At 38.2% G+C, this 14,292-nt stretch overlaps 1 protein-coding gene across 4 annotated transcripts in view; it reads left to right on the top strand.

Annotated features, from left to right (window-relative positions):
• APC (APC, WNT signaling pathway regulator) overlaps nucleotides 1–14,292 on the top strand; it is a 122,238-nt gene that overhangs the window by 86,114 nt on the left and 21,832 nt on the right. For all 4 annotated transcript variants that reach the window (XM_023512696.1, XM_023512695.1, XM_023512693.1 and 1 more), the window contains exons 8-9: nucleotides 6,123–6,227; nucleotides 12,913–13,011. In XM_023512696.1, the coding sequence (XP_023368464.1) occupies nucleotides 6,123–6,227; nucleotides 12,913–13,011 (204 nt within the window). The remainder of the gene's footprint in view (nucleotides 1–6,122; nucleotides 6,228–12,912; nucleotides 13,012–14,292) is intronic.

Here is a 14,292-nt window from a genome sequence, read left to right as displayed (position 1 = left end):
AAAAAAAAAAAAAAAAAGATTTAAAACTCAGAAGTTACACAGATTTATGTGAGGTAGCTCCACACTTTCTTGTGTGTCCTTGACAGTTTATTTCTTGACAAGCAAATACATTAAGAGAGAGGGGAGCTGTGAGGACAATGCAGCATGGCCTAAAAATCTCTTTAAAATTGCCAGAGAGAAACACAGTAGAACCTCTGTACATTGACCACTCAAGGGACTGCAACACACTGGTCAACATACAGAGGTGATTAGCATAAGAAACTAGGCCTACCTTAGTGATGTGTACTTGCAGGGCATGTCTGGTTCATGAAAATTAGGTTGAGGTGGTCAGTGTAGGGAGGTGATCAACTATGGAGGTTCTACTGTACTTACTAAAGTTGTATGCACAGTACTCTTCCATCTCCATAAGGAGAAATATAAACCCATTTAAAAAATGGCAAACAATTTGAATAGGCATTTCACCTAGGAAGTTATAGGAGTGGCTAGTAAGCACATGAAAATGTACTCAGTCATTAGTAATTAGGGAAATGCAAATCAAAACCACAGTGAGATACCATTTCATACTCATTACCATGGCTATACTCATAAAGACAGGCCTATGCCAAGGCTTATAATAATAGCACTTTGGGAGGCCAAGGCTAGAAGATTGCTTAAGGCCCAGAATTCGAAACTAGGCTGAGCAATACAGGGAAACCCTAGGACCCCATCTTTACAAAAAATAGAATAATTAGCCAAGTGTAGTAATGCATGTCCATAGTCCCAGCTTCTCAGGAGGCTGAGGCAGGAGGACCTCTTGAGCCCAGAAATTTGAGGTCGCAGTGAGCTATGATGATACCACTACAGTCTATCCCTGGAAATCGAATGAGACCCTATATCTCAGAAAAACAAACTGTAAAGAGTGTAGTCTTCAGTGAGGATGTGAAGAAGCAGGAGCTCTCATTGCTGGTGGGATATAAAAGATACAGCCACTTGAAAAACAATTGAGCAATTTCTAAAAATACTAAACATGGAGTTAACATGTGACCTGGAAATCACACTCCTTGGTTTCTAGCCACAGAGACCGTAACTTGGATGTTTACAGCAGCAGCATCAAACGTAGAAACAGTGCGAATGTTTCTCAACTGGTGAATGAATAAACAAAATGTGTTATATCCTTGCAATGGAATTCTATTTAGCAGCAAAAGTAACAAGTTACTGACGCCTACTGTAACATGGATGAACCTCAAAAACATGCTAAGTGAATTAAACCAGGCACATAAGTCCATTTATATAAAATGTCCAGAAAGGGCAGATTTCTGAAGACAAAAAGTACAAGAGTGTTTATGAGTGGTAATAAGGATTAACCGTAAATGGACAGGAGGAGTCTTATTAGAATGATGAAAATATTCTAAAATTGTACTATGATTATGCTTGATAAATCTACAAAAAATCATTTAATTGTGCACTTGAAGATGGGTAGATTTCTACGATATTTAACATTATGGACCCAAGAACGTGGAAAACTGTTTTGACCATCTTTTCCTATATTCCTGTATTCCCTGTATTCATGAATGGTGGCTTAATCCCAAGACCCCAGTGAACGGGCAGCCAGTTACTTATTAGTTCCTGATGTTGAGTATTGTTGAAAAGAGATATTTTTAGATTAACAGTAAATAATGATTTTTTTAAAAGAAAAAATGTCTTGTCGCCTAGAGTAGAAAACCCTGGGGAAGTTGTCAAACTATAGAAATGAGGAAACTTTTTAGGATCATTCTTTCATAGGAATAGGAAACAGCCTCTTTTGTTTTTCAATATATCAAAGAGTGCAGGCAGGCCTGTGGTCCAGAATCAATGGAAGAATAAAGGAAAGTATTTAGGAAAGAGGAAGGAGGTTAAAAAAAAAAAAAGATAGCAAGTGTTAAGTAGGTTGGGCTCTGGGTTGTAATTCCAGCTCCATGCCATTTCCTAAGTATGTGAATGAAAGACAGTTGCTGTACTTTTGCTGTATATAGTGCACTCCCGTGTATAATATGCACCCATTTTTTTTGCCCAAACTTTCAGGAAAAAACTTCCATTTTGATTTTTTACAGGAGGGCAGAAGTGATTGGGCAGTGGTACCTCCTTCTCTCACTAGAGGTATGAGGCACAGAGTCAGGTGCTGCAGAGAAGCTGCAAGTGAGAATGGTCCCGACTACCTGAGCACCCAGCCTCCCCAGCTGTCCCTTCCTGGCCCACCCTCATCCCCATATCCTCCCGTTTCCTATTCCTGCCGATATCTGTCATTGGGAACATAGCCACATGCCACTCCTCCAAGAACCCCAGCAGGCTTATTTCCTAGAAAGCTGGTGTGAGAGGCCAGGTGGCTCTGCCTGTCCTGAACTCCTGTTGGTAGACTCCTGCCCTTTCTGGGCTGCCACCTCTATTACAGAGCTGGCCCCATTCGGAGGCCTCTGGGACATGGCACTGATGACACCCCAGTGAAGTACTCTGTATTTACATTCCTGTTGAGTGACTAGACCATGAGTGATGTCCTGGGGCCATCCAGACCTTCGGCACTCATAACATCAGAAAGAATAGCACTAGTCCTTCCCAAACTTGAAAATTTTACAGATCATCTGGGGGACTGGTTAAAATGAGACTTCTGAACCATACCTAAATACACTGAATCAGCCCTCCAGGAGAAAGACTTGGGTATCTGTTATGTTAACAAGTGTCCTAGATGTTTCTTCCTTCTGGTAAGTATGGGAAATTATACCAAATCAACACCTTGGGAGTTCGGACAAGTCATAGGCTCAGAATTACAATCTGTGAGCTCAGGTACCGTGTGTTTTCATGCCTCTCTGCCAGGTACCTTTTGCAGGCAGAAACTTCATGGGGACTGAGGCCCAGGGTCACAACAGCAGGCTACTACTAGAACCAGCTCTCAAAACCCAGGTCTCCCAGACCCCAGTTCAGGAATCTTCCTCCTCAGGATGGTATCCCAAGGGTGTCAGAATGGGGCCAGCTGCATGAGAGGTGAGGCAGCCTGGAAAAGGACAGGATCTACTGTCCAGTGTCCAGGGCAGTCAGGGCCAGCCCTGGCCCCTCACACCAGCTTCCCAGGAAATAAGCCTGTCAGGGTTGTCAGTGGAGTGGCCACAGCCACATTCGCATGTCATGAGTAGGAAGAGGAAATGAGAGGATGTGGGGATGACAGTGGCCCAGGAGGGGACAGTTGGGGGAAGTTGGGCACTAGGTTGGTCTGGACCACTCTCACCAGCCTCCTAGGCTCGCTCCTGGCTTCTCTGCAGCAGCTGGCTCTGCACCTTGCACCTCTTACAAGAGAAGGAGGCACTACTGCCTGGCCACTTTTCCCTTCCTTTTGTGGAGGTCCCAAGACTAACTGTTGCGTTGTAGCGGTTGCCTTGTGATTAGCATACCCACTTCCAAGATGGTGGTGGCGGCAGTGTCCAGTGCCGTCAGCCGAGTGGGTTGAAGGCTTCTGCAGCTGTGGTGCCCGCCCATTGGCAGGGAGTCTTGGGATGGTAAGAAGAGGGCGTGATTACTTTGTTCCAGGGTATTATTTTGCATGTGTACATACATCATTACTGCTTTCTAGAGTTACATTTTTAACATAGAAGCATTAAGTGAAAGAATTAAAAATTTATATAGATACAGAATTAGTACTACGTATCTATAATGTGTATCCTTATTTTTCCCCTCAAAAATTTGGTGAAAGGGCAGCGCCTGTGGCTGAAAGGAGTAGGGCGTTGGCCCCATATGCCAGAGGTAGCGGGTTCAAACCCAGCCCTGGCCAAAAACTGCAAAAAAAAAAAAAAAAAAACAATGGGGGTGAAGGCGTGCACATTATATACTTCTCTGTGCCTTGGTCTCTTTATAAAATGGGGATAATTATAGTACCTAGGAGTCATAGGATTGGCTTAAGGATTAAATATACCAATAGGTGACAGGTGATGAGTGCATAATAAACGTTAGTTGGGGTTTTTTTGTTTGTTTGTTTTCTAATTTTTATTTAATTATTTTCTTGAGACAGAGTCTCACTATGTCACCCTCAGTAGAGTGCCTCTTTACTAGCCTATCTCCCCCCTAAAAAAATACTCATCATCCTTCAGTATTACCTCTCTCTGTGAATGGCACTGTCAGTATTGAGTTGTGTGAGCTATGAAACACAGGAGCATACTTGACACCAGACGTCTTCCTCCAGTCTCCATACCCGTTCTGTCACCAAACACTGTCAGTTTACTAATCTCTGCATCTCCACTTATTTTATTTCTATCACTGCTTTCTTAGCACAGAGTACCATCATTTCGCACTGACATTAATACCTCCTAACTGGTCTCCTGTCTGTTTCCTGCCTATGTAGTCATTTAAAATTTGACTAAAATCAATTTACATGGAGCTTTTCCTTTTAAAATTAGTATTAAAAGAGGGCAATAGTGTGGTGGCCTCTACTTAGAAGTAGAAAAGACAAGAATAACATCTGAGCATCACACTAAAATCCATCCAAACCAGCAGGTTTACTTTCTTGCCATCTTCTTTTCGTTCTGCTTTCCCCCTTATTTTTTTGGTTCTTTAGGCACAGCATGATTATCATTATTATTATTATTTTGGCTGGGGCAGGGTTTGAACCAGCCACCTCCAGTATATATGGCCAGCACCCTACTCCTTTGAGCCACAGGCGCCGCCCACACAGCATGATTCTTTGACATACTAGAATAAGCCCCACTCTCTCCCACCCCAGGTCCTTTGCCCTTACTCAGATCATTCATCACTGGCTCCTCCTCCTTTTCCTAGTTAATGCTTTAAGTCTCCATTCAAACAGCACCTCCTAAGAAAGCTCTTCCCCAGATGTCCAGACCATAATCACAATCCTCTGTTACAGTCATAGCACTTCGTATCCTTCTTTCATAGCACTTGTCAAAATATTTTACCTTGCTGTTATTTCTCTCATTATTTGACAGTGTGCTTGATGAGACAGTAAGCTCCAACAGAGCCTAAAACAACATCTGGTTTTGCTGGTGCTGTTTTCCCCAGCATCTAGTACAATGAACTGCCATAGCAGATGATCAGTAATTGTTTTTTCTTTAAATTTATTGACATGTTCACTTATGTTAGTGTCAGATCTTTGTGGTCTTAGTGGCCTTTGATTCATTCTAGATTGACTTTGTATATTTTTGCCCATTGATTTCATTGAATTTTATAGTGTAATTTTCAGATGGTACTATTTTTTCTTCCATTTCGGAATTAACTGAATGTTGTCTCACTTTTGCCTATATGTAACTAATAACTAGTTTGTTGATGGAAATGTTAAATGTAAATTAATTTTTTTAAGTCACATCTTAAAGTGGTTTAGGAAAGCTTGATGTTTAAAGAAATTCCATTGGGAATCATTTTATAGTATAATAATCCAGTATTATGTCAGATTTTTAGAATATCATTTTCCTAGAGCAAGCACATAGGTATTGCTATAAAAGATAGGGAGGAATGATTTTATTTCTTTGATTTTGGAGTGGTATTTTTATAGAGTGACTGCTTTGTACTGGAAATAATCTATCTTGAAATAAGTGCTTTTACTAGATCCAATCTGTCGTTTTAATTTCACATAACAGATGGTCATTGCATTAGAAAATGCTTGTGGTTTTATTCAGCTCAGAATCTAAGAGCTTATCACTTGGTGTCACCCAACTTTTATTAGTAGAAGATGTGCATATATTTTATGTATATTTTATGTATGCCTGTACAGAAAATATTTGTAAGCTTAGGTAATAGTTTAATTGTTGTATTTGCAGCTCCATTAAATGTCAGAATCATGTGACCTTGCAGAAAAGACAGTTATTTGTTCTAGTCGGGTTATATTCCTGCTAGTGATACGAGCACAGCTGGTGGAGGATGGCGTTCCTGTGACTCTGAAAATCCTTTGTCTTGTGCAGCTCTGTGCTCAAGGGATACACTTCACTTTCCTCTTACCAAGAACGTCGCCCATTAACCATGCAGGAGGTTACCAAGTGTGACATGCAGTTCTGTGCTTTTATCAGTCAGTGTAACTGATGCATTCAAATCTTTAAACAAAAAAGGAAAAAAGCTGTGGTCTAAGAAGGCATATACCATTTGTGAATGTAATGATTTTAACTCCGTGTTAACAGAGGTCATCTCAGAACAAGCATGAGGCCAGCTCACATGAAGCCGAGCGGCAGAATGAAGGTCAAGGAGTGCCGGAAATCAACATGGCAACTTCTGGTAGTGGTCAGGTAAATGAATTATTTTATTGTATTTTTAAATTAATTATTTAAATATTCTTAAAGGAGTATGGCGTGCAATGGTTCTCTGAATGATCTGTAAATCTTACCTATCTCCCTCATCCTAAATGGGTATCTCCAGAAGCATTCAGTAGTAAAATGCTACCATTTTTCTTTATTATATCTAACAGTAATGCTGTCAAAAATTTATGTGTATTTTTGTAGCTCTAGATTATTTTTGTTTTAATCTAAAATAACTAGTGAGAGTAGTTTTTTTTGAAAAATAAATATAAGCTGCATTTTGGTTATGTGATTTGACCTACTTATTATTGCTTGCATTGGGCAGGTTTGTTTTTTGACTAAAGCATTCAGTACAAAGACATTTTTATGTTTTTTTTAAATTAACATAAGGATTTTGTTGTGATTTTTATTTTCTAATGTACTTCAAGATGATATACATCTAGAAATCCAAATCTTATTAAAAAGATGATTTAATGCTCACAGAAAGTAAATAGACATGGGTTAATTGTGTTTAACTATTACTACATCATTTTAGCAAAATTATGGAAGTCAGCTTATTGGGTTTTTAAAATATAGAATCATTTATTATACTACTATCAACTGTCTATTGGATTTTTATTGAAATACAGCTGTTATGATAGAATTGTTCTTTGGACTGTTCTGTATTCTCTAGATTTTCTTCAGTGAGTATTTTAATATGTAAAATGAATGATTTTTTAAAAAATAGAATTTCACTAAATTAGTCTGAAGATAATTTTCCTACTGTTCATTTAAAAAATGCCTTTACTCTCTAGGTTGCTTTTGATAGTACGGTTCATGAAAAAGGATATGCTTCTATTCATTCATTAAAATGTAAAGCTTAAAATAGCCCATATTTTATTTTACTAAGTTAAAACAAATACTGTATCCAGCTTTACTAGTGACATTTATATTGGAAAATTCTTATGTGGTAAAGTAGGACAAAGGCAGTTATATTTAAATGGTACATTTGAGGTATTTCTCTGTTGTTTAGCGATTTATTTGGGAAGTTTATATGTTCCTACATACGTAAAAGGAAGTTCAGTCTTATATGACAGAAAAAATTTGTGTCAAAATAGACTTAGCCTCTACCTTTAGTGCTTTGGGTCAAAACTTTACATTACCTATCTTACAAGCTGACTGTAATAATTGAATTTATATTACACTACATCAAAATAAATTCTAAGATTTATGTCAAAGTGAAAATTATTAAAAATATAAAAAGAAGAAAATTGGGGTAGAATTTTTATAATCCTGAGTTTGGTGGGAAAACCATAAAGAAAGGATCGGTAGGTTTCCCATAACAGTGTGAAACTTCAGTATGCCAGAATATCATAGCAACATTACAAAACATTTAAAAACCAAGACCATATTATTTGCAAACATTTATGACAAGCAAAAAGTTAAAATTCAAGATACATAAAGAGTATTTACAAATCAAAGACTATAAAAAATGGGCGAAGGACATGAAGTAAAAGGAGAAATTCGTATTACTTGTAACCATATGAAAAGATGATCGACTTTACCAATAATGATATGTAAATATAAATTACAACCAAAATGAGATGAGATTGTGAGGATGTTAGGTTGGTAGGTTATGACACTATTAGTAATAGTAAGTGAAAAGACATTCTCATATATTGCTTTTAGTTGTATGAAATGGAACGACCTTTCTGGAGAACAATTTCGTAAACTGTTTTCTATCTTTCTAGTGTGCCTGCTACGTGATTTGAGCAACATCTAAAATTTTATGCTAATGTGTTTGAAGAGCTTCATCATATTATTATTTATAATATTCAAAAATTAGAAATAACCTAAATCTGTATTAATTAACTAATATTTGCTGGCACATCACCGACAATTATTAGTTCATCACGTCATGAAAGAAGAAAAAAGAAAACACATATGTCTAATCTCCTTTTATGATATTGACAGTCATTAGTAATTCCTAGCTCCATTATTATGGAGGGGTTATATATAGTAGTCATATATGGAGGGGTTATATATAGTACTACTGGAATACTTCCATAAAGAAGTATTTGTCTACGTTTTTGTCTACTATTTGATTACTTCTTGGTACAGTTTGTACTGCAAAATCTTCATCTGCCGTGTTCACAATGATTTGAAGGCTGCTACCACCTTTGTGGTGGAGCCCTGATGAGTTACTTTATAAAGTGAGCAACCAGGAAGATAGAAGAGGGGTTCTGACCTAGCAGATGTAATTGAAATTGACTATATCCCAGTTTTTCTCAGTGTAACTATCAGATATAATCATTCTATTCCCCCTCAACAAACAACTGAGTGACTATCATGGAAATGGGTATTTAAGGACAAGTAAGGGAAAAGCAGAAAATAGACAAATGACTCATTCTGGTATGTCCTTGGAGGGGTCCCCGGCCAGTCATCCCTACCTGTCTGTTTCTCAGATGGGGTTTCAATCTTGCTCAGGCTGGTCTTGAACTCTTGAGCTCAAGCAGTCCACCCCCTCAGCTTCCCAGAGTGCTAGGATTACAGATGTGAGCCACCATGCCCAGGCTTGTTTTTGTTTTTCTGAGACAGAGTCTCATTTTGCTTTATCTACTGTGTTAGAGTGCAGCGTCATCATCATACCTTACTGTATCCTCCAACTTGTAGCCTCAAGTGATCCTCTCACCTCAGCCTCTCAGGTGGCTGGCACTACAGGTATGCCACCATGCCCAGCTAGGTGTTTTGTTGTTTGTTTGTTTGTTTTTGTTTTTTTTGTAGAGACAGTCTTGTTGTTGCCTAGGCTGGTCTCAAACTCCTGCCCTCAAATCATCCTCCTGCCTCATTCTCCCAAATGCTAGGATTAAAGACATGAACCTCCACTCATGGCTCTATTTCTGTTTTTTTTTAAATAGAAGAGATGAGCATGTTTGAATGCTGGTAGGAAGAAGCCAGTGGAGAAAAATGGTGAAGATCCATAAGAACAAAGAAATGGGGAAAGAAAATCCAGAGCACATGTAACGGGATGGGCCTTAGATAGGAGGAGGGAACCTCTGGTGTTACAGCAGGAGACAGTGATGGGTATATATGCAGGTAATTTATCAGTCCGGTATAATTTGTTTGGTAAGGAGAGGAGCCACGATTTTGTATAAAATGAGACATGTCTAAAATAGCCAGTGTGAGGAAAGAAAGGAAAACTGACCAAGGGTATCACCAAGGGCCCTGGCCTATTGGTGGCCATAAATGTATGTGGGCAGCATTCTAGAGAGTTACGTAATTTCCCGTGCTCAGATTCCTCAGATGCCACCCAAGCAGTTCTTGTCAGGGTGTAGAGAAAACAGACAGTTGAATTCTTCTGTGGTTACAGTGTTTCCAGGCAGGTCCGGTAGAATAAGTGTGAGGCAAAACTTTTTAAAGCTAACACGAGAATTATGGAGAAAACTGGTTATCACAAGCTAAAGTATGCATAAGATCCATGCACTGCATATGCCAGTCATTACAAAGAAGCAATGTCTTAGACTTAAAGAAAGTTGAAGGCCAGGAAGTAAAAGGAGCATTAAGTGAAAAGTCGATGTATGAGTATTCATGAAGCGTGGAATATGGATTCTACAGGAATGTTGAACAGTGGGAAATAGGGTCTCACACAGTGATACAGTGAGTAGTTATGTCTTTGACAATGAGTAAAGCTGATTGAAGGGATGTACAACTTTACTGACTTAAGTCTTGAGGATGAGAGAGAGTTAACCATACTCAGATTTCTTCAGAACTTAGTCACAAGTTGAGTGGGAAACAATTCTCAGGAAGTTACTATTTCTTGTGGGTAGAGACTAGTCCCTCTGAAAGAAGTTGGCTCAGGTCTAGCCTTAATAAAAGGCCCAGGAAAGATTCTCAAGGCCCAAGTTCTAGATTCACAAGGAATGTGGGGGTATGTATGTACCTCTTACTATCTTCTTATAATAAATGCATCTAGATTTCTAGATAGATTGGAGGAATAGCTAGTGTCTCAAAAGTCAAGGAGCGGTATAGGAAGATACTAAGACTGAAAGATTAAAGAAGTTTTGGTGTTTCTACTAAAATGAATGTCAGAAACATTTTGTTGTGGAAACTAGTTGCCCTTATTTAGTAATTAAACCTCTTGTTTTTCTTTTGTTTCAAATAGCGCATTAGCTGTCTGTTGCTGCATAACAGATTTCCCCAAAACTGAACATCTTTAATAAATATGAATTGTTCCTTGGGTGTCAGAAATCCTAGTGTGTCTGAGCTAAATGACTCTGATTGAGGGTGTCCTACAAGGCTGCAGTCATCATATGACCATCAGTAGGCCATTGGCCAGATATATCGGTTCCTTATCACCTGGGCAGTTTTGGTTTGGGGGGTTTTTTTGGAGGGGGGCATAGACTCACTCTTTCACCCTGGGGTGAGCGCAGTTCCCACCCTGAAATCCATCATCTCTCTTATATCCATTATTTACCCATTTATGGCACCATTATTTACCCATTTATCCAAGCCCGGCAACCCAAGTTGTCCTTGACTCCCAACCTCTTTATTCACAAGCAGCCAGTTATTCAAGCCATTTAATTTGACCTCTAAATATTCTCCAGGGGCATCCCCCCTTCCCTATTCTCACTGTTTTAGTTTGCGCCCTCATTTTAATAGTTGACCATTAAAATGCCATCTCCCCAATTCCCCATCTCTGATCTCTCCACACTGTTTTTAGGACATAATTATGGTTGTACCATCATCCTGCCTGAAGGCCAGTGACTCCACAGCATCCACAGCTTGAAAGCAACATTTTTAAAAGGCCACTTGACATACTTAATGACTTAACCCAAACCTTTATCTCCCACCATATGCCTTAGGTTCGGTCCACATTAAATTGGACACTCCCTGCCCTCCATGTGTATGCCTTTGCACAGGCTCCTTCATGAGTCTCCTATCCCAATAACATGCAAGGCATTCCTTAGTGTTGCTTATTTTATGCAGCCTATAGTAGTCCCTAAGCAGGTAGATGCTTTTCCTATTTTCCCTTAGTATTTTGTACATTTTTCTACTATAGTGCTTATTTTATATTGCACAATATTTATTTTTTTCATATCTTTCTCTAGTAAAAGTTTCATACAACCCTCTCTAAACTTTGAGATCTTAGATAACTTGGACTGTACCAAATTCATACGTAATTTTCTGGCCATTCAGAACATTTCAGAATTTGAACATTCCTTCATTGATTTCCATCAATCAACTGATATTTAAGTGAATGTGATTTTCTTTCTTTCTTTTTTTTTTTTATTTTTAACATCTGAATTTATTGAGAGCCTGGAGTACAAAATGTCCACTTTTTAAAATATAATCAAAGTCTGAATTTTTATAAAACACATAACATAAAAAACTTCTAATATTTTAAGTTGACCCTAGTTTGCCACAGCTCTGTTCAATTTTTATTATTTTGCAAAATAACCATTTTAACATTTGATAAAGCATGTTTATGAACATATTTCTTTTTTTTTTTTTTATTGAATGGTAACTGTGTACATTGATGCACTTTGGGGGTACAGTGTGGTGTTTTCACACACAATCCAAGATACTCCCATCAAACTGGTTAACATAGCCTTCATGTAACTTTCTTAGTTATTATGTCAAAACATTAATATTCTACTCATAGAAAGATTCACTTGTCCCCTTGCAAGATGAACCACAGAACATATTTCTTAAGAAAAAAGAAAAATGTCCATTTTATTACCATTTTCTATCTTTTTCAAAATATGCAAGTTTTTACCTATATATCTTATAATAAAACAAATAAAATCTTTGAAAAAAAGGCATTCTTAAATGTTTTTCCTCCCCAAACAAGATGATTCTGATTATTTTTAGGTAGCTCTTAGAACAAGCGTATTTAAAGAGACATACCTATTATTTTATTTCTTTTTCTCACTAACAGTGTCCAGTAATTGTCTGTTTTAAAGGGTATCCCTGACACTTCTGCTTTGGATGCATGATTCACAGTCATGCAGAGTTATTTTTGGTTAGTACAGTTGGGAATTGTTTGGGGTCATTGCAATGCTAAGTTATAGTAAAAGCCAGATTGACCTTTTCCTTTAGTCTGACACATGCCTGACTATTTCTTTCAATCTATGAAAAAATATTCTAGAATTTCTTCAAAGTTAAGTTACATTCACGCTGTAGTTTAACTCCCTTATGCAAAAAGTCATCTTTTTCTCAGATTTTCTCTAAAATATACTTAATAATTTTATTGGTAAAAATATTCATTTTGAGCAGTTGTAATGGTCATACTTTTCATGATATATTTTATTGGTTATCCTAAAAAAAAAGTTCATTGGGCGTACCTTAACATTAAATCATCTATGTTTATCTCTAAATTATATGGCTCACACTTGTAATCCTAGCACTCTGGGAGGCCAAGGCAGGTGGATTGGCTGAGCTCAGGAGTTTGAGACCAGCCTGAGCAAAGAGCAAGACCCCATCTCTGCTAAAATAGAAAAACTAGCCTGGCGTTATGGTGCACACCTGCCACCTAGCTACTTGGAAGGCTCAGGAAAGAGGATTGCTTGAACCCAGGAGTTTGAGGTTGCTGTAAGCTATGACACCATGGCATTCTACCAGGGCGATAGAATGAGACTGTGTCTCAAATAAAATAAAATAAATAAATTATACTATCTGTAACTTGTTTAATTTCTAGGGTTCTACTACACGAATGGACCATGAAACAGCCAGTGTCTTGAGTTCTGGTAGCACACACTCTGCACCTCGGAGACTGACAAGTCATCTGGGAACTAAGGTAAGGAAAGACTGCAAATCCTGATCTTTAATGGTGTGAATGAATACTTTGCTAGGACACTCTTTATATACATTGTCTAGGGAATTCTGATTCAGAGTCTCTTAAAGAAATGACCTTTTTAATACAAAGAAGCATAAACAAAGGGAAAATGAGGATTATAAAGTGCCAAATTATCTAGTTTTCCATACTTTTTTATTCTTGTCATTCACTTCTCTGTAAGTAGCCTAAGCACCAAGCAAATTAATTTACTTTCTTCTTCCTAAACATTCCCTGTGACTTTCTGCCTCCCTTCCTGGCCCACAGTGATACATACTAACTTCTCCCCAACTTAAATGACATCAACATGAAGCTTAGTTCTTTTTAAAATTTACAATATTTCTACTTGGGACCTGTTGTATGGCCAGTAACTGTTCTAGGAGTTGTGTGTACATTATATTCTGGCCTCTCAAAAACCTTGTAAGGTGGTATTTTTCCTCTAAATGAGAAAACTAAAGCAAAAAAAAAAAAAAATGTTTTAGGCAACTTTTATGAAGTTAAATTAAAATTCAACTCCAGATCTGTCCAATATCAACCTATAGTTTCCACTATAAAGACAGTCTCTAATATTCAACAGAACTATTGTGCAAAAAGTGGTCGTTAAAATACTGGGTTTTTAGGTTTAGGTGGGGCATAGTGGCTCACACCTGTAATCCTAGCACTCTGGGAGGCCGAGATGGGTGGATCTCTTGAACTCAAAAGTTAGAGACGAGCCTGAGCAAGAGAAGATCCTCATCTCTTAAAAAAAAAAATAGCTGGGCTTTGTGGTGGACACCTATAGTCCCAGCTACTTGGGAGTCTGGGGCAGGAGGATTGCTTGAACCCAAGAGTTTGAGGTTTCTATGAGCTATGACATCATGGCACTCTACCAGGGCTGAAAAAGTGAGATTCTGTCTCCCCTTTCAAAAAAAACTGGGGTTTTTTTTTTTAAAGTGATTTCTCTATAATAGTAAGACTTTCCTACATATTTTAATGTCAGCACTTGTCCTATACATGTATTATTTTATTTAATTCTCACAGAGAAGCCCTCTTAAGTGGATAAATTCTTCCATTTTGCAGCTCAGAAAACTGAGGCTCAGAGAATCAAATAACTTAGTTAGCATCATAAATCTTGCTCTTAAGAGGTAGAGCCGGCTCAGCGCTTGTGGCTCAAGCGGCTAAGGCGCCAGCCACATACACCTAAGGTGGCGAGTTCGAATCCCCAGCCCGGGCCCGCCAAACAACAATGATGGCTGCAACCAAAAA

This window comes from Otolemur garnettii, unplaced genomic scaffold (genome assembly GCF_000181295.1).
Source record: "Otolemur garnettii isolate 467f Iridium unplaced genomic scaffold, OtoGar3 scaffold00030, whole genome shotgun sequence".
Taxonomy (NCBI): Eukaryota; Metazoa; Chordata; class Mammalia; order Primates; family Galagidae; genus Otolemur; species Otolemur garnettii.
This window is presented reverse-complemented; position numbering and strand designations above follow the sequence as displayed.